This window comes from Trachypithecus francoisi, unplaced genomic scaffold (genome assembly GCF_009764315.1).
Source record: "Trachypithecus francoisi isolate TF-2019V2 unplaced genomic scaffold, Tfra_2.0 Contig01531, whole genome shotgun sequence".
Taxonomy (NCBI): Eukaryota; Metazoa; Chordata; class Mammalia; order Primates; family Cercopithecidae; genus Trachypithecus; species Trachypithecus francoisi.
The window spans coordinates 203311-229832 of record NW_022681437.1 but is presented as its reverse complement, the minus strand read 5'-3'; the positions used below and the strand labels follow the sequence as shown (position 1 = coordinate 229832).

At 36.0% G+C, this 26522-nt stretch overlaps 1 protein-coding gene across 1 annotated transcript in view; it reads left to right on the top strand.

Annotated features, from left to right (window-relative positions):
* Window positions 1-26522, top strand: part of LOC117062667 (protocadherin-11 X-linked-like) — a gene marked incomplete at its 3' end in the record, with an annotated part of 529838 nt that overhangs the window by 407926 nt on the left and 95390 nt on the right. Inside the window, 1 exon segment of the mRNA XM_033176447.1 lies at window positions 5938-5967. Coding sequence (XP_033032338.1) covers window positions 5938-5967 — 30 coding nt within the window.

Genomic DNA, 26522 nt, shown 5'->3' with positions numbered 1-26522 from the left:
GACATGATCTCATTACTTTTTTTCTTTTTTTTCCCTCTGCTTTTTTCAAGCAGAAGGAATTTCAGCCTGTGTATTAGTCCATTCTTGCAATGCTATATAGAAATTTCTGAGAATGGGTAATTTATAAGGAAAGAGATTTAATTGGCTCATGGTTCTGCCAATTGTACAGGAAACATAGCAGTTTCTGCTTCTAGGAAGGCCTTAGGAAACCTACCATCATGGTGGAAGGCAAAGGAGGAGTAGCCCTTCACATGGCCAGAGAAGGAACAAGGGAGAAAGAAACTGCTACAGACTTTTATAACAACCATATCTCCTGATAACTCTCTATCATGAGAGTAGCACCAAGGGGATGGTGCTAAACCATTCATGAGAACTCCACCCCCATGATCCAGTCATGTCCCATCAGCCCCAACATTCAACAATGGGGATTACATTTAGACATGAGATTTGAGTGGGGGCACTGATCGAAACCATATCATTCTGCCCCTGGCCTCTCCCATTTCAAAATAAAATCATGCCTCCCAACAGTCCCCCATGTCTTAATTCATTCCAGCATTAACTCAAAAATCCAAAGTCCAAAGTCTCATCTGAGACTAGCCTAGTCCCTTCTGTCTATGACCCTATAAAATAAAAGACAAGTTAGTTACTTCCAAGATCCAATGGTCTTACAGACACTGGGTAAATACTCTCTTTCAAAAATGGAGAAATTGGCCAAAAGAAAGGGGCTACAGACCTCATGCAAGTCCAAAATATAGCAGAGCAGTTATTAAATTTTAAAGCTCCAAAATAATCTCCTTTGTCTCCATGTCTCACATCCAGGAAATACTGGTGCAAAGGGTGGGCTCCCAAAGCCTTGGGCAGATCTACCCCTGTGGCTTTGCAAGGTTCAGCCCCTGAGGCTGCTCTCATGGACTGGTGTTGAGTGCTTATGGCTTTTCCAGACACAAGGTGCAAGCTGTTGGTGGATCTACCATTGTGGAGTGTGGAGGATCATGGCTTTCTTCTTACAGTTCCACTAAGCAGTGACCCAGAGGGGACTGTGTATTGTGGCTCCAACCCCACATTTCCCCTTTGTACTGCCCTGGTAGAGGCTCTCCATGAGGGCCCCACCCCTGGAGCAGGCTTCTGCCTGGAAATCCAGGCTTTTCCATACGCCCTCTAAAAATCTAGACAGAGGCTCTCAAGTCTTAACTTCTGCACTCAGTGTACCTGCAGGCTTACCTCCATGTGGAAACCATGAAGGCTTATGTCTTGGACTCTCTGAAGCAGCATCCTGAGCCCAATTTAGCTATGTCTGGAACAGGAGACATTGGGATTCAGGGAGCAGTCTCCTGAGGCTGTGCAGTGCAGCAGGGTCCTCACCACAGCCCACTAAACCATTCTGTTATCCTAGGTCTCTGGGCTTGTAATGGGAGGAGCTACCATGAAGGTGTCTGAAATGCCTTTGAGATGATTTCCTCATTGTCTTGGCTATCAGCACTTGGCTTCCTTTCAGTTATGCAAATTTCTACCACCAGCTTAAATTCCTCCCCTGAAAATGAGCTTTTTTTTTTTTTTTTTCCCCACATGGTCAGGCTACCCATTTTTCAAAATGTTATGCTCTGCTTCCTTTAAAAATATGTTTCAGTTTTATGTCTTTTCTTTGCTCACATATAAGAGCATAGACTGTTAGAAACAGCAAGGCAACATCTTGAATGCTTTGTTGCTTAGAAATCTCTTCCCCCAAATACCCTAAATCATCACTCTCAAATTAAAAGTTCCACAGATCGTTAGGGCACAGTCACAATGCTGCCAGGTTCTTTGCTAGTGCATAATAAAGGTAACCTTTGCTCCAGATCCCAATAAGCTCCTCATCTCTGAGACCTCATCAGTTTGGCTATCTGTGTCCATATCACCATCAGTAATTTGGTCACAACAATTTAACAAGTCTCTAGGAATTTCCAAATTTTCCCTCATCTTCCTTTCTTCTTCTGAGCCCTCCACACTCTTCCAACCTCTGCCTGTTACCGAATTCCAAAGCTGCTTCAACATTTTCAGATATCTTTGTAACAATGTCCCACTCCTCGTACCATTTTTTTGCATGAATCCATTCTTGCATTGCTATAAATAAATATTGGAGACTGGATAATTTATAAAGAAAAAAGACTTAATTGACTCACAGTTATGAAGGCTGTATAGGAAGCTTAGTGGCTACTGCTTCTTAGGAAGCCTCAGGAAACTTACAATCATGGTGGTTGGCAAAGGTGTAGCAGCACTTCACATGATTGGAGAAGAACCGAGAGAGAGAAGTTGCTACACACTTTTAAAACAACCAGATCTCATGATAACTCACTCACTATCATGAGAACTGCAGTGAGGGGATGGTGCTAAACCATTCACAAGAACACCACTTCCATGATCCAATCACTTCCCATCAGGGCCCACCTCCAACAATGGGGATTACAATTCATCATGAGATTTTGGTGAGGACACAGATCCAAACCATGTCACCCTTTATCTGTCACAGCTGGTAATGCTCTGAGTCTCACTAGAAGCCACAAGTGTCAGTATCTCACCCAAGGCCCTTGATGTAGTACCTGGGTATCACTGCTGGTTATTCAGGGCCCAAGGGCTCTTCAGTTAGCAGGTGATAAATGCTGCCGGGATTGGGTCCTTTCCTTCAAGGCAGCAGATACTCTTATTTCCCAAGGTGTGTCTAGAAATATTGCTGGGGAGTTAGGCCCTGGAACGGGTGCCCCACAGCTGTGACAGTTGCATGTCTTCCTCTGTCTGAACTAGTTTCCAAGATGCAAGACAAAGTCCTCCCCGTTCTTCTGTCTCCTCTCCTCAAGTTGAAGTGGTCTCTTGTGGAGCCATGAGCTGTGCAGCCTGGGGTTAGGGGATCAGTGATGCCAGCTCTCCTTTATCCTCCCCAGCTTGTGTCTCAGTAGGTTGTGTGCCCCTCAGCCCACTGTCTCTAGGCCTAATTCAGCACTAGGACTCACCAAAGAGTTGCAATTCTTATGGCTTAGACTGCCTTTCAAGTTTACTTGAAGACACAGAGTGCTGTAGCCATAGGTGGCGATGTTTGCAGGACCTCAAGTTTGTGCCACTAGGATTGGTGATTCCCCTCTGGCTAGGGCTGGTTTAAATGCTCCCTCCATGGGAGGGTGTCAACTGAGTTTTTTCTGGTTTTCCTTTCTGTTTAAACAAAACAGCACTGAGTTTGGTGCCTCACAATTGCCGTGTTCTCCCTCCTCCAGCACCCAGAGATGCTCTCTACATCATGCCTCCTCTGCCTGGGGTTGGAGAATGGTGGAGTCAGCGATTCAGGACTGTTTTTTTTTTTTTTTCTATTGCTCCAGTGCCTCTTTCAGGGATACATAGTTAAAATTAGGTATTATGAGGGCTCACCTGATTTTTGGTTCTCATGAAGGTGTTTTTTCTGAGTAGACAGTTGTTAAATTGTTTTCCTTGTTGGGGCAACTATCAGTGGAACTTTCTATTTTACCATCTTGCTCTGCCTCCACTCTCTCATTACTTATTTTGGACACTACATTCTGTCCCTCTTTTACATTAGTTGCATACAATAGCTCTGTCAATCTAGAAATTTAGATGCAGTAAGGGAAATATTCACCTATTGGTAGTTTTATTCACACTAGGAGGTTAATAAGAACATATGACACTCCATGACTAATGTATATTGCACAAAAACTGAGCCACTAGACATTCAGATGCATTAACTTTTATCCCACTCCTCACTATATATAATTTAATTTGGACAATGATTTTGTTAATTTAATGTTGCCTGTTCGGGGCCAGTTTATAAATAAGTATAAAAATCCATCTCTCTATTAAAACAGGAGTTGCTTTTCATCATGTTTTTTCCCCTTGCAGCATTGATTTTTTTTTTTTTTTTAGTGTTTCTATAATCAAATTGGGTATCAATTTACCAAGCTACTTGCCTGCTTGCCAATATATTTCTGTACTTTCTGTTCATTCTAATGCTTGTTTAGTAGGCATGCACTAGAAGCTACTCATTTGACAGATTGTGTTGTGTCTGTGTGGTGTGGATAAATGCAAAGATTATGTGTTAATATTTCCTACATTATCTATTTTAGGCTTTTCTCAATAGAAATTCTCAAACAAGGGCAAAAGTAGCACAGCATAAGCAATTCTCTTAATGAAAATATACAATTTAGGGAAATAAACACATTCTGGAGTTGTTCTTTTTCAGTAAAATGAGAAGGAAAGGAAATGCTCACCCCAACTTCTTCATTAGCTTAAATGTTGGTTAAGTCATTAATTTTTCAATAATTCATGAAATAATTTACCAAGATAGATGTGTTTCACATTTTTAGATTTTCACTTTGCTCGCTAAAAATTTTAATGCTTTTGGATTGCTTTGTGATACATGGTGAAACATCGAACATTAATCTATTGTGATTGTGAAAGTAATTTATAATGAAACTAACAAAAAGATCCTTTGTGTTTCTATAAAACAGAAGGTTAATTTTTTTAATGTTATATTCTTAGATATGGTTAAAGTTTTGGTGATGTTATAGTCCTTGAGATTATTTCTTTCAGAAAGTTAAATACTTTTATCTATTATTTAAGTATATCATTCATAATAAAGAGAGATATAAGTAGTGATTGTTTAAAAACAGAAAAATCCAAGGACACTTTCTTGGAAGAGGTTACTCAAGGCATTATCCTCAGGCTATGCCTTCACAGAAAGTTAAATTCTATCATTCAGCCATTGTTGGTTGAATTTGATCGATGCAGAGAGATAATAAGAAAATCTTGGGCTAAAAATAAGCATTCGAAGTGGAAGGACAAGAAGCATACTTTATTTTCTTGGATAATAGATTTGTACCTATATCTGAATGCTTACCTCAATTTCAATTTTGTAAACTCAAGTTACATTAAAATGACAGAAAAAAATATACTTTCTTGGTCTGGGAATAAGCCGCTGGATTTAAAAAAATAAATATATAGAGAAAGCATGCATCCTCTTACTATGTTGACTCCATTTCTCTTAGTATTTACCCTTATTTCAGATTCAAGCGTACCTTCTTGACAATTTTCTGTGATTCTTTGTATTCAAGAAGACTCTATAAGGAACTTTTGCATAACTGTAAAAAGAACGGGGAATTAAGATAAAGATTGCGGAGAACAGACTTTTGGGAGTATCATTAGCTAGACATGTTGACATTTGATTCACTTTTAATTCAGTAATTTAATCCTCTGCAAAGGAGAACGAATCCAAAACGACAAACGGTCTATATGTTTCTGGTATCTTAAAAAGTAACTTAACCTGTCTCCTGAAAGTTGTTGAGGGAGAAAAAAAGTCTTAAATAAAATGAAAAGAATGACTTCCATGATGGTATTAAAAAGGATTTAGTTGAACAGAGTTGATTTAAGATGCCCCTATGCACAACAGAAACTATTGATTTAAAATTCAGCAATAGTATCCAAATGCTGTATAACATTTCTTATGTTTACCCCCAAATCATAAATTTTCAATGAGCCTAGCTTTTCTTGTTTCAATTTAAAAATGTGTTTCTGTTTGAAGTAAAGACGCACTCATTAAAAATGGATAGAAAATAAGTGACATCATAACAGAATATCTAATTGGAAGGGTGCCTTTTCTTGGTTAATGCATAAGTCAGCTAAGCATATATTTTTTATGCCAATTGAAATTTGTATGTGACTCTTCATGTTTTTGCACAAAATTTACAATGTTGTTACATCCCTTTACTCAAAACACTGAAGAATGTAGGAGATGAAAGTAGTTTCAGCAGAAAAACAAAACTGTGTACTATTGCACTGGGAATGTTGACATGCTTTTTTTTTTTTTTTTTTAAATGTATTTGCAGTAACCAATTTGAGCTAATTTTGTTTTTGTTTTGTTTTATTTTCCTTTGCTTCCCTTGCCTCCATTTTATCCTAAATCAGCGGAAATCCGAAGGGAAAGGGGCAGGAAAGGTAAGACTGCAAATTTCAAAGAAAATTGATTTTGAAATGTTGTGTTTATACTGTGTGAAGCTACAGTAGTTAGTCCATGGAGTTAAAACTGTAAGTACTTAGGATAACATATGTTATGGTTCTACTTTAAAAGAGTCAAGCTGAGCTGTTTTCACATTTTGTATCACACAGTTCTGGAAACAATTTTGAGTCTCATTTTATTTTATTTTCCCCCAATACTTTCTTTTCCCACGAAGCCAAAACAACATACTGTTGACAGCATCACTTTGTGAATGTTCTGATAATGCAGTTATTTTATGATAAATGCTAGCAATAAAAAAGGAACCATTTTAGTGTTAATTCACATTTTAGCAGTGACAGCAGAAAGTTAGTGAATACAAATCATGATATTTTATAGGGTCACAGAGAAGAATTATATAACTAAACATGGTTAATCAGCAAAATGATGATCTCAGAGAAACTGGACTTTGGAATGTCATCCTTCAATGTGAAAATTTTAAGTTCTGCTCAAGTATAGGCTGGCGCAAAAGTAATTGTGGTTTTTGCCATTAAAAGTTACCGTAAAAATCACACTTACATTTGCACCAAGCTAATGTATATGAACAGTTCAGTCTTCTAGAAAAATTTGTGTTTCTATTGTTAAACAAATAAACTATCTCATACATATTGTTAAATAACTTCACTAGTTAAACTGCACTGCCACTAAAAATAAAGTTTTCCAGTTGTTTATTAACATTTCTTTCCTAGCATTTATGCCTTAGTTTCTTACTATGTTTTAAAGTTTAAATAAATGTATTTATCTTAAATTTCTGATGGAAGACATTTTGGATATTAAATTCAGTAAGCCTTAAATGCTATCCATATTAGGCACCAGAATCTTATCTTTGCTGCTGCTAGGTTATATATATAAATTTTAAAGATAAATTATCTTATTCTAGCTTAAGAGACTAAACTTTATGTGTGAAAAAGCACTTGCCAGAGAATGGTCTAAGCTATGCCGGAAAGTAATCTGTTCACCTTGGATGTCTTTATCAAGTGTGAGAATTAATGGAAAATGGAGTTTGAATACAATGCCAAAAGGGATTTTCATTAATGTTTGAGAGATAAACTAAACTAACAGCATCAGAGAGTTGTAAATCAATATATCTTTCGGAATGCTTTCAAATGCCTATCTGAATCACACTGAGAATCAGTGTGGCCTTGGAGTGATGAAGTTTTGAAAGTCAGCTCCTCCCAGAAGACAAAAGTTCATAGACAAGATCTCCAATTAAAAGGAGGGAAGCAAGGGTAGTAAAATGTCACTGGCTGCTACTATATATGGTGTGATTATATGTGTGTGTGTATATGTGTGTATAAAATATGCATATATATATTATATTATGTGTATATTTAGAGAAAGCGAGAAAGAATGAAAGAGAGAGAAGGTCTACAGATTTTGGGATTTTGTGTTCTAACATTCTTAACCATTCTGGTGAATTTGGAAATGAACTTGTGGCTCAGTTAGTTCAACACTGAAATTTTGAAGAAGATTAATGTTGAAAATATTTTTCTAGCTTAGTGAATGTAAATAAGGACATGTCTTTGTTTTAAAAGTTAGGATCCTGCATATGGAAGTCTGGGATGAACCCATGTTCCAGGTCAAGAAACTCCTAAGTCATGACATTTCAATATAAAACACTTCAATATGTAAATAATTATTATAAGGACCAATGGAAAAAGAGGTTCTTAGTGAAGGACAATTTTTTTTTTTTTTTTTTGGTCAAATAAAACAAATCTGGACAGACATAGAGAGAGACTTTGTTCAGAAGAAAGAATACTGCAATAGGGAGAAGGTTATGACTTTAAAAATCTGCAAGGATCTCAAAATTCAATAGAAAAGGCTTTTCTTTATAAGGTCAAGAAGGGCAAGCAAGCAGAGATAAGCAGAATCTTTTTTGGAGGTAGGGCATGGGGTCTCGCTCTGTTGCTCAGGCTGGAGTGCAATGGCACGATGGATCACAGCTCACTGAAACTTTGAACTCCCGGGCTCAACTATTCCTCCCACCCCACCTCCCAAAGTGCTGGGATTACGTGTGTGAACCATCGCACCCGGCCAATAAGCAGAATCTTTAAAGAGGAAGCTGGACCAACAAGAGAGTGGGCTCCAAAGTGTCTGTTGTTATCTGATTTCCTGAGAAGCTAATGGTTGGGACATATTCCACTTTTTTTAGTGGTTGCTCAGGTTTGGTGTCAAGCCAAGCTCACGAGCATGTGGGAAAGCGAAAAACCTGACAAAATTTGGGTAAAAACAAAGCAGAGGGTTAAAAATGGGCAACTGTGTAAGTTTATTATTTTTTTCAGTAGCTTTTTTTATAATAAAGTAAGCATAATAAAAAAAAAAACATACAAATCTGCTTACTCTGTTCCAAGGACTCTATGTTTGTGCATGTGTGTATACATATACATATGTGTGTGTATGTATATAGGAATGCATATATATAGGAATGTGTATACACACACACACACATATATATATATATACAGTTAATCTTCACAATAATCCTATAGGCTATTTTACAAATGAGGAATGGTGATATATTGAGCTCAAGTGGCTCGCCTAAGGTTACAGAGCTCACAAGTAGAAAAACCAGGGTTTGAACTCAGGCAATCTGTCTCCAGAAATTCTCTCTTTAAAAAGATAACAACTTGGAATCGTAAAATAAATAATCCCTTTATTTTAAAATAGTGTTTTTATTGTGTTTTAGTAGTAACATTTAATATATTTAACATTATAAAGGCGCTAAAGATGTTTCTGGAATAGTAATTTTTAAAAAGTTATTTCTGTCAACTACAATAATGCTACAGACCCATCATTAACTCATTTTTACTAGTCTATATACATTCCATACATTACCTAATATAATACGGTTAACATATACTATGGAGATTAGGTCTGTACTCTGGTGTCCTTTATTTTTGGTTCATTGCATTGATGTATACCTTTTGAAGGGTATTTTGGATATTAAATTCAAGAAGCTATAAACTTTAAATATATTAAGTGTCAGAATATTCATTAACTTGGGATTTATTGCAAATGTTTCTATAAAAAGTTAAATTAATTTCTTGAACTCCTGAACTTCACCTTTTTAGTCTTTTTATGAATTATAAAATATAGCTTTTATGTTCAGTTTAATTCAGAGTATGGGAAAGTATAAGGTTCTTGCATTTGTAAAAAACTAAGGCAACACATTATCTTAGCTAAGAATGAAGTATCTAAATGAATTCTTTATCTTTTAGAGTCTAAAACATCAAAGAAGAAGATAATTTCTCAATGATTTCTCTAGATTTAAGTGTAAATGGCTTCAAAGTACTCACTAAATAGGACCTATATTTGGATTTCAAATCAGAGGTTTAAGTTACAAAGATAGACACTTTTTCTACCCCCTCTTAAAAGATTATGTTATATTTCATAGATAAGCTAGTGGTAATTACAGCAGAAAAAAAGCAAATGACACATGCCATAGTTCATTCATTCTTTAACCAGTTGGTATCCATGTGGCTAATTACTAATTAGGAGGAAAAACAGATTTCAACACATGGCCACCTGTGATTGAATAGTGTAAGCAGTACTTATTTTCTTTTCTTTTTTTTTTTTTTTGAGATGAAGTCTTGCTCTTGACCCCAGGCTGGAGTGCAATGGCACGATCTCGGCTCACTGCAACCTCTACCTCCCAGGTTCAAGCGTTTCTCCTGTCTCAGCCTCCTGAGTAACTGGGATTACAGGCGCCTGCCACCACGCCTGGCTAGTTTTTGTATTTTTAATAGGGACGAGGTTTCACCATGTTGGTCAAGCTGGTCTCGAACTCCTGACCTCAAGTGATCTGCCCACCTAGGCCTCCCAAAGTGCTGCAATTGCAGGCATGAGGCACCGAGCCTGGCCTACTCGTTTTCAACTAAAAAAAAATTATAATTTTTTGAACCTTGTTAATAGTTTTTAAAATTTCCTTGCGTGAATACAAACTAGTCTTTTTATTCAACCTACCAGCTTTCTCTTATTTAACATTAACCTGAACATTTCCATGTAGACATTTTTTTCAAGATCCCTTCCCAGTTTGGCTTAGCCTGAGACTAAATTGCCCTTAGGGTTTTCACAAATGGCCAGTCTTGTTAAAGAGAATGTTCACCAAAGTGCTAAACTGAATATGGCAGAAACAGAACTGACTGAGATTCTCCAGGGAGTATATTTCTGATTTCTTTATATCTGCCTGAGGTAAATTAAAAAGCGGATTCTTTTAGGCTCACATAATGGATAACAGAAAGAGTAGCTATAGTAACAAAGCAAGTAAAAGCAATTCTGGCCATTCTCTGTCATTGGCCAGATTACTGGCATTTGTGTAGTCATTTGCTCCAAGGCTACATGAAGACGAGGGGGCCAATGAAAATGTTTGATCCAACATATATTAAAATACCCATTTTGCTGGTGTCTCCAAGGTATTTCTTCATCTGCTGTTTTGTGCAATAGTATGGACATGTTTGGAGGTTCCTGCTTCAGAAATTCTCCTAAAAGCATAATTTAGAATTTTGAATGCAGAATGGCACTATCTTAGCTCATTTTCTGTTGCTATCACAGAATACCACAGACTGTGTAATTTATAAAACAAAAAATGTATTTCTTACAGTTCTGGAGGCTGGGAAGTCCAATATCTAGGTACCAGCATCTGCTGAGGACCTTCTTGCTGCATCATAACATGGTGGAAGGCATCACATGGTGTGAAGGGAAGCGTGTGTGTATCAGCTTAGGTGTCTCTGGTACTTATAAAGCTACTAATCCCAGCATTGGGGCCCTACCCTAATGACTTTATCTAATTCTAATGCCCCCCCAAAGGCCCCACCTTCCATCAATGTATGGATTTGGAGATTACATTTCTAACACGTAAAATTTGGGGGACATATCCAAACCATAGCAGTAACATTGAGATTTTTTCAGTTATCTAAATAAAACAAATTCTAATGGCATGTATCTGAACAGATACATTCTCATATCTTATTTTAGAGAAGGATTATTTTCCTACTTTACTATTTGGAGTATTATGATCTAGCAAATGCATGAGGCTAAATCTGCACGATTATAAATACTATTTCTTTTGTTTCTTTTGCCAGTTTTCCATATTAAACATTCAGTTTAGTGTTATTAGTTTTTTGTTGTTGTTGTTTTGTTTTTTTAAGACAGAGTCTCACTCTGTCACCAAGCTGGAGTAGAGTGGTGCGATTTCAGCTCCCTGCAACCTCTGCCTCTCTGGTTCAAGCAATTCTCCTGTCTCAGCCTCCCGAGTAGCTGGGATTACAGATGTGTGCCATCATGCCCAACTATTTTTTTGTATTTTTTAGTAGAGATGGGGTTTTACCATGTTGACCAGCCTGGGTGTCATTAGTGTTATGAAAAAACAAATCACACTAAGAGCTCTAATTTAGCATTATCACCTAAGGAAACTAATTTCCCTTTATCCTACATATGTTCTATAGATATGCACTTCTAGGGACATTGTACTTCAGGTACACTGTGAGGCCTTTTGTAGGGTCTTAACAGCTTCTTGCTTTGGAATAGATTATTTATTTAACTCAATGGTAATGACCAAAAATTTGGTCAGTGGCAAAAAATGTCAGATAATGTAAAGGACACTTTGATCTTTTGGGATTCCCCATCTATGCTAGTTTCATGCTTGTTCAAGACTTATACTTACTGGCCAGGTGCAGTGGCCGAAAAGACCAGTCTGGCCAACCTCGTCTCTACTAAAAATACAACCTGGCATTCAGTGTTACAACTGTTAATGTAGCCATCACCACAGGTGAATATCAGGTTTGTTTTACATCTTTGTATACTACATTTCTCTATTCTGTGATTCTTACATGTACATATGTACATTCCCTGGATCTTATATTCATGTGATTTTAAGGTCTCCATAATTTTGAACATAGCCCTGCCTTTTTAAGATCACAAGTTTATTAACTGCTTTATATCATCCTGTCTGGTTAGCTTGAGCTTTCCATTCAGTAGGTTCTCCAATTACTCAGTCCCTCTCCATTTTATCCACTTGATAAAATTCCTTCCTGGTTATATTCATCTCTCCGTCTCATCATTGTTATCCTTGGTTTCTCTGTTTGGAGTTCCAGTTTCCAGCTGTAGATTACCCTTGCAGAATGTATTATCCATAGCCACTGAGCGCATTTAGGTAAAAAAATTAAAAAAAAAACAAAAAAATTATACTGAAGGTTTAGCTTACTACACGTTAATAGCACTAAGTTTCAGTTGGGATCTAGCTATTGTTCTGAAATTTTTTTTTTTTTTTTTTTGAGACGGAGTCTCGCTCTGTCACCCAGGCTGGAGTGCAGTGGCCGGATCTCAGCTCACTGCAAGCTCCACCTCCTGGGTTTACGCCATTCTCCTGCCTCAGCCTCCTGAGTAGCTGGGACTACAGGCGCCTGCCACCGCGCCCGGCTAGATTTTTGTATTTTTTTAGTAGAGATGGGGTTTCACCATGTTAGCCAGGATGGTCTCGATCTCCTGACCTCATGATCCGCCCGTCTCGGCCTCCCAAAGTGCTGGGATTACAGGCTTGAGCCAACGCGCCCCGCCCTGAAATATTTTTATTTTTCTCTCATTACCTTTCTATCCTATGCTTTGAATGACTTTCCCAACCTTTTCAACTATTTTTGAATTTCTTTCACAATTTCCAAGGCTGATTTACCAGCAGATTACTTTAAATCCTACTATCCTAAGATAGAAACAATTTTTGTAACCTCAATATATTTCTGAGTTCCTTTCTAGCCTCTCATTATTCCCTCTGAAATCTTGAAATATCTAGCTCTTTAGTCCCTTCCTAAATGCCACTGCCCTTTTATATTTAAAAACATGTAAAAGTCATTTGTTAATAAAAAATATATATAAAATAAAAATACCTCCCCTTAAGTCAGCTACCCTTGCTAGATATTGATGTAATTCACTACTAAATTGACGGGCTCATCTCCCCCCTACTAACTACATTTTCTCACCACATATTCCTTGCTATAATTAATTACATTCCCCTCCTGATTAAAGTAGAACCCTTTTATAATTTGGGCAAGATTTTCTGCTTCCTACATCCCAGACTTCCTGTTACATTTGATATTTTAACCACTGCTTTTCTCTCGATTTTTCTGGAAATTTTTCTTCCATAAAACCTTCTGTGATCTCTTTTACTCATTTGTATACGTAAATATAATATTCACATCTAGATTATAACTTCATGTTCATTAAGTACATATTTCCTCTGTATCTGTCAATTCCTAGCTTTTTTTTTTTTTTTTTTTTTTGGCATTTGCTCTGTTCCCTGGCTGGAGTTCAATGGTGCCATCTTGGCTCACTGCAACCTCTGCCTCCCAGACTTGAGTGATTTTCTTGCCTCAGCCTTCTGTTCCGAGTAGCTGGGATTACAGGTGCCCACCACCAAGCCTGGCTAATTTTTTGTATTTTTAGTAGAGACGAGATTTTACCCTGTTGGCCAGGCTGGCCTCGAACTCCTGACCTCAAGTGATACGCCCTCCTCAGCCTCCCAAAGCGCTGGGATTACAGGCGTGAGCCACCACACCCGGCCAAGCCACAGGACGTTCTTAACATATCAGCCCTCCACTCAGAGTTCCCTTCATTGGTCACCAATTTGTAAACCAAAAAGTATCTGAAACACGTCTCAATCAATTTAGAAGTTTATTTTGCCAATGTGAAGGACATGCCTAGGAGGGAGGTCTGTGCTTTTCTTCAAAGATGATTCTGAAGGATTTGATATTTAAAGGCGAAGAACTGGCTGGAGGGGAAAGAGGGAGGGTATGGTACATTATGGAATCCACATATTGTAAGCAAAAGGAACAAGTAGGGGAAAAGTCAATTATATATTATTCTGAAACTCAGCAAATTAGCTCTTTACCTAAGATAAGGTGAACATAGAGTAGCTACCTGTGGAGCTATTTAACCTTTTATTTGTAGCTATCTGCTGAGGAACAAAAGGAAAGGCAGTTTCTTGCATGACTCAGCTTTGAGCTTAATTTTTTCCTTTTGGCATAGTGAATTGGGGTCCCATGTTTTTATTTTCTATTCCCAGAAGATAATCCAGAGAAATGAGTAAATCCCTAGAGTAGATCTCAAAGAGTTGTCTTAAACTTCAGGCTTTTCTACCACGATTCTCTGAAGCAAAGAAAGAAGGGTGTGGGGAAAGGTCTAGTTAAGATGAGATAGCCGGAAAAAACACCATGAAACAAAGGTAATTGTTTGTTGTGCAGATTTAAGTCAATGCCTTCTTCATTGATTAAGAATCTCTAGGAATTCAGTTATCTTTTTCTTCCTGGTGCAGGGAGGGAACACCCTTACAAATGGAGATTTCCTTTATAACTGTAAATGTCTTTTACAAAAGGGTAACTTCTTAGAAATTCTCCTGTCTGCAGTTTCTCAAAATGACAGCTCTAAATAAATCTTTGTGTCAATGAGGCATATTTTGAGGTAACATATTGTTAACAGTGCAGGATGTTCAGGTTCTTGGCGTTTTGAACAAAGAATTGCAAAAAAGGCACAAACAAAGCAAGAAAGAGACGAAGGGGTTTAGTGAAAATGAAAATACACTCCATAGTGTGGGAGTGGGCCTGAGCATAGGGGCTCAAACGTCCCGTTACAGAATTTTTGGGGAGTTTAAGTACCCCCAAGATAACTCCATTGTTTCCTTGGGGCATGCCCTAATGTAAATTGAGAGGATGAAGTAAGTTATTAAGTCATTTACTTGACCTACACCCTATGGAGAGGATATTTCCTGTCATAGATGAAGTGTGAATCAGCCTTATGTTCCCTGATTCCAGACCCTATTTTCCTTCTTCAATATTCTTGTCTCTTACAGTCATATTTTGGCGTGGAATATCTTGAACCTCATCACCATGCTCTTTTGCAAAGATGCTGGCTTTCCATAATGTTTTTATATCCATAATTGTGTAAGCTTTATTGTAATTAAAATACTAGAATTTTAATTGAGTCTTTCAAGCATGAAGAACTCTTTATTATCCTAAGGACAATTTATTTCATATATGTCCCTTAAGCATTATGATTTAAAGACTTGAACAACTATTTATTAATGTCCAGAGAAATGGTATCAGTAGATCAGACTCATGGAGGTGGATAAAATTTGACAATACATGATGATATTGAGTCAAATATCTTTTCTGGTTTTATGACAAAGTATCTGGATGGAAAAGTGGATGGAAAAGTATCTCGACATAAAATATAAATGGAGTCCTTAGTAGTAGTGACTTAGATGTCTGCCTTTTTTATCAAGGGCATTTATATTGGAAAGTTAAGAAATTTTTTTCTGAAGATATGTTTCTCCAATAGAGTTAGCTGGGGTTGCTGTGTCAGATATTGAGCCATTTATGAAAAAGAACTCTGATTTATAAATGTCATATTTTGTAACCACTAAATTAGATATATTATTTTTGGCATATTTTCTTGTGTTCATTTACTTCTCATGTATTTGTTCCTCATTATACATTTAATATTTAAGCTGGACAAATCTCCTACTTAACTCACAGGGATCTCACAGGGAAGTCTCTGGCAATTAATTATCAGGTGGCATTTCACCAAAGGATTTTAAATATACTAGTCGACTGCCTAGCTCATTCCTTGAGGATCACTGTCAAACTAATCTTCCTCATTTATTTGAAATTTTTTTTATTGCTTAAAAGAAATTTCCAGAATTAATTTTTATGCTTTAAATTAGAGACATTAAAGTGGTAAATTCTGCAGTCTAATGTTGGGATATAGAGAATTAATAATTCAACAAGTCTTATAGGTTCCTGTAGCTTTTGTCTAACAAACCACTTGAAGCCTAGTAAATATTTAATGAATATGTGTTGTCATTTATTTAACAAACATATGTGGAATGGTTTCTGTGTGTCAAACCCAGTGCTTGGTGATGAAGATATCTACAGGAATTGAAGTGGCACTTTGACATCAAGGACCACATTGTCTAGAAAGAAAAAGAGGTTGTTAACTAAAAATTCCATTTGATACAATTAGCTTAATTTCCTATAATAACCTATTATATAATATTCTTCTTGAGTAAAACTAAATTCCACTTACATATACTTAGATTCTCCAACTGGCTTACTCTTTTAGGGGTAAGAGCTTCCATAAATTCACTAACCTTTGTTTAAGATATATTAATGTCTTGTTTATGCTTATGTTTTGGAGCATTTATGTTCTGGTGGTCTCACTATAGTTTTTTTTTTTTTTTTTTTTTTTTGAGATGGAATTTCACTCTTATTGTTCAGGCTGGAGTGCAATGGTACGATCTCAGGTCACTGCAACACCTGCCTCCTGGCTTCAAGCGAGTCTCCTGCCTCAGCCTCCAGAGTAGCTGGGATTACAGGCTTGTGCCACCACTCCTGGCTAATTTTGTGTTTTTAGTAGAGACAGGGTTTCTCCATGTTGGTCAGGCTGGTCTCGAACTCCTGACCTCAGGTGATCTGCCCACCTCAACCTCCCAAAGTGCTGGGATTACAGGCGTGAGCCACCGTGCCTGGCCTCTTTTTAGCTTTTTCAGTCATATAAGCCATTGCATTTTTATTCTGTTCAAATAGCATTCTCCTCCCCATTATATTTGATTCCTTTTAGCCTAGTATATTTATCAGACACATTTTAACAGCTTGTTTTACTATTCATGAATAAAACCTATTGTCGTCCAAATATACTTTAAACATTGATTTAAGAGTTGGGTTTTCTTCTTGAAGTGCATAATGTTTCAAACGATGCATATCTTTACTAACAAGACAGGTTACCCTGTTTATTTTCCTGAAAATAAATGTGTAGTGGAGTAAATCACAAATACTTCCTTAGTATTATCCATAGTCAGCACTGAATGCAATTTTGTAAATCTCTAGTATTAAAGGAACTGTCTCAGATCTGTTTCGTATTTTGTAATAAAGGTGATTTCTGGGAATTGTTTGTTGCATAACTTCAGAATAGTTTTGTATCATTGTCAACGATAAGTTATTATCTTTGTAATACTTATATAAAGTTGTTTGGGCATTACATTGATTTAACACATTATTCTTCAGGTTAGCCATAACATTATAGGAGGTATTACAAAACAGGAAATCCTATTAGAAATCTGAGAAAAGAAGCTACCTGCAATAGAAAAAAAATTCAAAATTCATGGCAGAAACCATAATGTTAAACTTTTTAAACAAAAGCTTCTGTTAATTTTTACTTACCAATATATTTAACTTTTACTTGGGAATATATTACTTGGCCTGTGTATTAGTGGGTATGTATTTGGCAATATATGAATGGTTTTTTGCCTAGCGTATTTTTCACGTTTTTAAAGGTCCAAAATATTGATATTTCAATGTAATTAACTACAGATCTTATAGATTTAGGATAAATAAAAAGCCATTGTTACTTTTCATTAGGTGAATTTCTCCTATACAGTCATGTGCCACATAATGAGTTTTGGTCAATGATGGACCACTTATACAATGAGTTGTCCCATAAGATTATAATATTATATTTTTACTGTACCTTTTCAAGTTTTAGATATGTTTAGATCCACAAATAGTTACCATTGTGTTACAATTATGTGCAGTATTCAGTACAGAAACCTGCTAACATGCTGTATAGGTTTGTAGACTAAAAGCAATAGGTTACACCATATACACGTACACGTGAAAACATGGACAAAAGCACACACGCAAACATACACATTCTAGGTGTGTAGTAGGCTACATCATTTCAGTTCGTGTAAGTATACTCTGTGGTTTTTGCACAATGAAGACATCGCCTAATGATGCATTTCTTAGAATGTATCTCCGTTGTTGGCCAGGAGTGGTGACTCACTGTTGTAATCCCTGCACTCTGGGAAGCCGAGGTGGGTGAATCATGAGATCAGGAGTTTGAGACCAGCCTGCCCAACATGGTGCAAACCCGTCTCTACTAAAATACAAAACTTAGCCGAGCATGGTAGTGCGCACCTGTAATCCCAGCTACTCAGGAGGCTGTGGCAGAGATTGCAGTGAGCCAAGATTGTGCCACTGCACTCCAACCTGGGCAATAAGAGTGAGACTCCATCTCAAATAAATAAATAATAGAATATATCTCCATCGTTAACTGACATACGAGCATACTTTATTGTCCAGTTATGAATCTTTCACATTCAGTTAAACTGGAGAATTATGTCCCAAATTAAATGAGATACGAACATGCAATGCTATAGAACTAAATAAAAACTAGGTAGAAAACGAGGAAACAATTGAGTGACTTTGAACAACCAAATCCTTTGAAGCATAATGTAATTAATCTAATATAATTTAAAAAATTGACATTAGTAAATTGGGGAGAAAACTTTACCATTTACAGTAGAAAATGTGGGGAAAACTTGAAAGCTAGTCTACTATCAATGCCAAAATAAATCAATGAGATAGGAAAAATAAAAATTGTTTTCAGCAAATGAATCAAGGAACTGCTAAAGTATATGGTAAAGTTCAAAATGAGTTCCCTCTACAGTATTCTAAGCAGAAGCATCTGTGTTCCAACTAGCTGAATCTTAAGTCTTTTAGCGGTGGTGATGGTACTTGAGTGGTGATAAGTGAATGAGGGCCCTTTGTGAACTGCAGTCATTAAACTAAACTGACTACCATCCTCGCAGCACTTTTCTGGGCATCATCATCCAGCTACTTATCTCCACAGCAACTTAACCCCCTTTTCATTTCTGAACCAAAGGTCATATTGAATCATTTTTCTTATTCTACATTTCAGATTTGTCCTTCTGATAAACACACATACACATGCATACACAAAAGTACACCGGGAAACATACACAGACAACTACTATTTTCATAAAGGCAAGTATTTAGAAAGCTGCATCTCTATTTCTAGCTGACTTTAATTTATGTGTGTTCATATACATGCATTGGGGAAAAATTGCCAGTTAAAAAGGAAACTGAAAGCATTCCCAGGCAGTTGACACACGATTAGGGTATGTAATGTGGATTATCATTACTAAGTTTGATCTGGAAATATGATTAATAGAACTAGTCAGTATGAAACAAGAACAGATAGCAATGTAGTTTAGTGATATACAATGCACAGGAAGAATTAAGATCAATTAAACTTAAGAGTCCTAAACTATGAGATATGGAGCTATAATCTCCAGAAATTGGGTTTTATGCTTTCCTTGTCACACGGCTTCCTTCAATTAGAGCCCAAACTGAGGACAAGTGAATTGTGGATGTTGACATACTAATAGTCTCATATTTTCAACTCATCTGGATTCTGTATAATGGCTTCATTCCCTTCTTAGACTAATTTGGTAGCAGAATAAGAACTACTCTGCTGTCTCTAAAACACATTATGGTATATGACAAAACATTCATTCATTCATGCATTCATTCAACAAACTTTTACGGAAGGCCCACTGTGTTTCAGCAACTGAGATATACGTTCAGATTTAGACCTTATTCTAAGATAAGTTGTGACATACACATTCAGATATAGACATTATTCAAGTCACTTAAACTTTTTAGACCTGAATTACTATGAGGAAAATGAGGAAGATAAAGAAGAATGAGAAAGATGAGAATAACAAGAAGAGGAGCAGAGGAGGGAGGAGAAGGAGGAAAAGCAAAAGAGTGAAAATAAGGAGAAGGAGAGAAAAGGGAGTGGGGGAATAAGATGTTCCAAAATAATGTTTTGGAGTTATGTAATTCCACAGGAGCTGTCTAGAAAATAATTATCGAAAAATAGCTAATAAATTACTAAGTTAGCTATTTATTTTTTACCTTGAAGTTCAAATTTTATAGTGTTCATCTTAAAGATTTTTTCTTAAATATGTATAAAAAATACAAAACATACAGGATTTTAACCCTCACATTGTTAATGTCTTCCAAAAATAATACCCTAGTTCAATCTTTGAAAAAGATTTAAAAAAGAATTTTAAATTATAGAATTTAATATATTTTTCAGGACTGAAAGATAAAATGATTCAGTTCATTGCAAAGCCTATGTCATTCAGCTATCTGACATTGAGGGTGGACTACTGTATGTATGATGAAGTTAAGAACAGTATGCCACAACTATAATAAAACGATATGCTCTGTTAAGCTCTTTGCAATGAAATATGCTAAAATAAAATAGTATTTATGCTTTTTAGGTCAATGCTGGATATTTATGAGCTAGATGGTTTAGTAGATAGCAGGTCAGTTTTGTTATCAAATCTGAACACAACTTCACTACCAACAAACATACTTTGACCACAGTGAATAACTAGAATTGAAATCTTCCCTAGAGTATATTAGTTCCAGTATTTCTGCTGGGAAGGTATGGGTAGATTGCGATCATTTATCATTATTGGGAGACACTGAATGCTATTTCCTGTCATGCTAAAGTTGTGGCTCTATTCCACAAAATTTAAAAAGACACACAAAATTAGTCATAGCTTCTTGATATTAGAAAAATCAGAGTCATGGAAACTTTTATATCTCTATCTATCTATGGATCTATTATTGCTCAAATTTATTGAGCTCATGTCAAGTGGGAAGAAGTATGTGAAGATGGGATTTAAAGACTCAATATAATTCTATAGCCACCTCTCCTAAGCAAAAAAAAAAAAAAAAAAAATTAAATTGACAGAATCCAGATAAAGCAACAAACATTTCCAGATCACTACGTGATCATTCTAATTAGGATTAATCATTTTAGCAACACCTATGGCAATACTTAGTACCATATAAAAATAGATATTTTAAACTGAATAGATTACTCAAGTTATGCTGTATTGGGTTGTACAGAAAAAATTATTAATTTTCTTGCCCTTTTCTTTCTTGTTGGTAAGAAAAGCTATGTTAATAAGGATTCACTTAGAGTTTTTATAGAAGTGATCTTCCTTTAATATTGCTCCTAAGTCTCTAGTCATTTGCATGTACAGTGTTGCAGTGTGATTAAAGCAGAATGCACTGAACTTCTATGGATGCCTTTTCGCTATCACAATGGAATGTTTTCTTTTAATCCAGCTTTCATTTTATGCCTAATATTGGTGAGTCGGAGATTTAGTGAGGGCTTTATTTCATTTTATTTTTGCTACTTACAACTATGTTTAGGTTTCTAATGTCTGATTTTCTCCATAAGTCCACATCAAGTTCTACAAATCATATGATTTTCTAACACCAAGGGATGAGCACTTTTCATGATATGATGGACAATTTTGCATATAGTGCCATATAAATTGCTATATTATCACATAAAATGTCCAGTGTGTCTAAGCATATTTATTCCATTCACTCACTTTTCTCTAGCTATAGAGTCTCATAGAAATTATTTTATTTGAGGTGTATATCTTGGACTCATTAGATTAAATTTTTTCTTACATGAAATTCAGTATGGAATGAAGATAGACATATTTCTCTTACTTTACTGTCCTTATTTTTTCTTGATGAACTTTAAGCAGTGTTCATTAATGGACTTCAAACTTCTCATTTTGGACAAGCTTTCTTTTTTCTTAGCAGACAAAATTATCCAGGTTTCTTTTAGCATGTTCACAATTTCAGATTTGATACAATTACAGACTGAACTTGCCTTATAAACTGATTGTTATAGCTAATTTTTCCTAATAAAATTCAAATTAAGACAGCACATGTGAATTCTATTTAGAGTTCTATTGATAGTCAATGTAGCCAGTCACTGCCAACATAAATCAACCTACATGTGTAAATTTAGAGACCAATATAAAATATTCTTATCATTCTTTACTACACTTTGGAGAAACTTAGTCATTAATGTTAATTACTATAATGGTTCATATTTATTCCTGCTAGTTCTAAAGTTCTGCTTCCTAATTACACTATTATAAAGATAAAAAATTCAAAGCAACATGTATAGAACAGAATGTGTGTAGGACTGTGTCCAGTTATTAGACATTGTAAATTACCATTTGCTTTTTAAGCAATTAAATATTTTAATAAAAACGAGTTGTGTTTATACCTGCTGTAAAGTTTCTTCCATTATATTTTACTAGACTAAAAAACAAAACAATATATTTTAATCCACTGTTAATCATCAGGATTTAAGATAGTTCTGAGAAAGGGGGAAATTGATATTACTGACCCTTTTCCACATTGGTACCCCTAATGACTGCCAGAAAACGCAGGATGAGAACAATTTTTGCTGTGAGTTAGGACCACTTTTTTTTTTTCAGAAGCTTTTAAGAAAGCTAAACTTGTTTGTGTACAAAAATATTTCTACTGCCTACAAATCACAGTTTATTTTTATGTTTGAACAGGATATTTTCTAATGTAATATATAGATTTTATTTGGGGGAAAATCTGGCATCAACTCTCAATGGCTTTTATGCAGAAGCATCTAAAAATGAGCTGGAACTCTAGGGTCTAGTTCATAAAACACTGTATTTTCACATATGGTACTGCATTGTAAATTTAATCTGAAGGACTTGATAAGATATGCCAAACTGCTTAGAAACAATTTGTGTAGCTAGTGATTTTCTGTTAGACTGTAGAATATTTTTATAAAAGTAATAAGTCAATCTGTGTGTGTAATAACATATGTGCTTTAGGTTTGAATTTTGTCAGGGAACTAAAACTGAAAACAAGGAAACTTATTGACAAATTGTTTATTTTTCTGTGCATATATAAGAAATAATCATTAATTAAAGATTGCCAAGACCAGCTCAGTTGTGGAGACCCTAACCCAGTGGCATTAGAGGAATTAAAGACACACACACAGAAATATAGAGTGTGGAGTGGGAAATTAGGGGTCTGACAGCCTTCAGAGCTGAGAGCCACGAACAGAGATTTACCCACATACTTATTGACAGCAAGCCAGTGATCAGCATTGTTTCTATAAATTATAGATTAATGGGCAACAGAGGGATGGGCCCTGGCTAGTTATCTGCTGCAGGAACATGTCCTTAAGGCACAGATCGCTCATGCTATTGTTCGTGGTTTAGGAACACCTTTAATCGATTTTCTGCCCTGGGTGGGCCAGGTGTTCCTTGCCCTCATTCTGGTAAACCCACAACCTTCAGCATGGGCGTCATGGCCATCACGAACATGTCACAGTGCTGCAGAGATTTTGTTTATGGCCAGTTTTGGGGCCAGTCTATGGCCAGATTTGGGGTCCTGTTCCCAACAAAAGATCATCATGGCTAAAGATAAAGCTATCACAGCTTTATCATGCCTACATAATTTTTGCTTTGCTTTTCATCAATAAGTCCAGAAAAAAATTATTTAATGTCGGTGCATACAAATATTCCATCATTTCACAGAAGATTCAGAATTATCTTTTAATTTAGGGGTATCAAAGGTTAACAGAAAGTCCAGCTGACGTTTTGAAAAATAAAGTGAGAAGTTAAGCATTATTTGTTTTAAGGTTTTAATGAAATTCAAAACATAAAAAATAATAATAATAATAAATAAAAGGTAAAGCAAACAGATACAGTACAAAGAAAGTGAAAATAAAATAAAATAAAATAAAATAAAATAAACAAAAGGAAAATCAAATAAATACAATTCAGGTCTCTTCCTTAAAAGAGACTGCTTATTTCATTCTAGATTAAATGGGCTTTCATATTTTTCTGTTGATAACTAGATGAAGTAAGTTCTACTAAATGGTCTTACTAGTTCCAATTTTGGAGATTCTCTCTTCAAGGATTTAGTTTACTTATTAAATGCTACTGAAAGATGGAAAAAGAACAAAGTAGCTACAACTGAAAATCTGGAATGGAATTATATAGGAAAAAGGGAGTTATAATCTATAGATATAGGTTCTCCTAAAATGATCTCACATTTACAAACATGAAAGTATTTTAAATGATAAAAGAAGTCTTTCTCCCGTTTGTAAAATGGGAATAATAACCATACTTATCTCACTGAGTTATTGTAAGTTTTAAGTAAGTGAATATTAAATAAGTTCATGTATCTAAAAATGGTTTAGACAGTGCCTGGAACATATCAGTGCCGTGCAAATTTATATATTATCATTATTATTAGTGGTAGTAATAGTATGATTCAATACATTGTATTTACATGACTTTAAGACAACAGGTGCCAAATTAGTGGTTTGTTGTTGGAACTGACTTTCAGTACAAAATAGAACGTGAAAATAGTGCTTCTTTTCTCTTATTATTTATATTTTATTTTATGTTATTTTACTTTAAGTTTCAGGATACATGTGCAGAATGTGCAGGTTTGTTACATGGGTATCCATGTGCCATGATTGTTTGTTGCACCTATCAACCTGTCATCTAGGTTTTAAGCCCACATACATTAGGTATTTGTCCTAATGCTCTCCCTCCCCTTGCCCACCATGCCCCAACAGGCCCTGGTGTGTGTTGTTTCCCTCTCTGTGTCCAAGTGTTCTCATTGCTTAACTCCCACTTGTGAGTGAGAACATGCAGTGTTTGGTTTTCTGTTCCTGCGTTAGCTTCTTTTTCACCTCTCCCAGAATACCTCTCATTCAGTATCCACCGTTGACATTCTCTCTTCCCACTATAGCATTTAATGTGCTCATTCAATCAACCAGCAGCCCTGATACTAGTCTTGCACTGTCCCATATGATCCAGCATTATTTAGACATTATTCTGGAACCTAGAATTTTCTTCCTTTTCTCTTGTTTTAAATTTTCCCAAATCAACATTTTCTTATGTAATATATTATTTCTTTAGGCTTTGCACTCTAATAAATTAGCTAATTCTACTAAAATAGATCTGATATGGCTTAGCTCTGTGTCCCACCCAAATCTCATGTTGAGTTGCAATCACCCATGTTGTAGGAGGGACCAGGTGGGAGGTGATTGGCTCACGGGGGCATATTTCTCCCTTGCTGTTCTTGTGATAGTGAGGGAATTCTTTCATGAGATCTGGTTGTCTGAAAGTGTGTAGCACATCCCCCTTCACTCCCCCTCTCTTTCTGGCCATGTGAAGGCTGTGCTTACTTCCTCTTCCCCTTCTGCCATGACTGTAAGTTTCCTGAGGCTTCCCCAGAAGCATAAGCCTGTATAGCCTGCAAAACTGTGAGCTGAATATACCTCTTTGCTTTATAAACTACCCAATCTCAGTTAGTTCTTTATAGCAGTGTGAGAACAGACTAATATACGATCCATGCTATTGTATTTAATGTATTACTACTGAAATGCATTTTCTTTTCAGATGCAGAGATTGCAGAAACCAAAATTAATGGCTATTTGTGGGAATTTTAGCGCTGTTCAAGAAGTCTGCTATAGTTTTTCCTTTCTGTAGCAAGTAGGTTCTTGTACTACCTTTTAGGAAGAAATGTTCTACTATTATGAAAAGACCTTAAGTCACTTGGAGACACTGAGGTCACTACAAATTTTGAGTTAGTTACTTCTTTTTTTTTTTTTTTGAGATGGAGTCTTGCTCTGTCACCCAGGCTGGAGTACAGTGGCAACCTCTGCCTCCAGGGTTCAAGCAATTCTCCTTTCTCAGCCTCCCGAGTAGCTGGGACTACAGGCATGTGCCACCATGCCTGGCTAATGAATTAGTTACTTCCAAGGCTATATCAATAAATTCCAGACTTAAAATATTTGTTTATTTTTACTGTTAATCAAGGCAGGCTGTCATTTCTTTGCACATGCCTTGATATTTTCATTGGTTAAATTTTATTGTCAGTATGGAAAAATAAAAATCAGAAGAATTGTATTCAGTATTTCTGTGATTTGTTTTAATAATTTAATTATAGATTTTAATCTTGATTTTTTTTTTTTTTTCAAAAACATGTACCAGGTTTTATATCATCCCAGCAAATAATTTAGTCTGAAGTTCAAATGTTTTTAAGAATGTATCATGGAGGCCGGGTGCAGTGGCTCAAGCCTGTAATCCCAGAACTTTGGGAGGCCGAGACGGGCGGATCATGAGGTCAGGAGATCGAGACCATCCTGGCTAACACAGTGAAACCCCATCTCTACTAAAAAATACGAAAAAACTAGCCGGGCAAGGTGGCGGGCGCCTGTAGTCCCATCTACTCGGGAGGCTGAGGCAGGAGAATGGCATGAACCCGGGAGGCGGAGCCTGCAATGAGCTGAGATCCAGCCACTGCACTCCAGCCTGGGTGACAGAGCGAGACTCCGTCTCAAAAAAAAAAAAAAAGAAAGAAAAAAAAGAATATATCATGGAAATGAATATATTTTCTTAATTTTATAATTGACCACATTTTTATAATGTACAAGAGGAATTAATGAACGCTGTATTGAAAGGTAATCATTCTGCACTTGATCCCACTATAATTTCTATTTATTTAAGAACTGTGGATCATCAGCTAAAATACTGAAAATATTTGTTTTAATAATAGACTATGAGTATTTTGTCTTTTAGTGAATTTTGTATTGGAACTATCAAATAGAGTTACAACTTAACCTATTTCAATTTTTGTAGTTGCTCTTTATTGACTGCGTAACAATTCTATTTGCAGAAATTCCTTCAAGATTTATCACTGAGTTTTTATTCATATGACTAAAAATATATTAAAATATAAGCTATTACTAT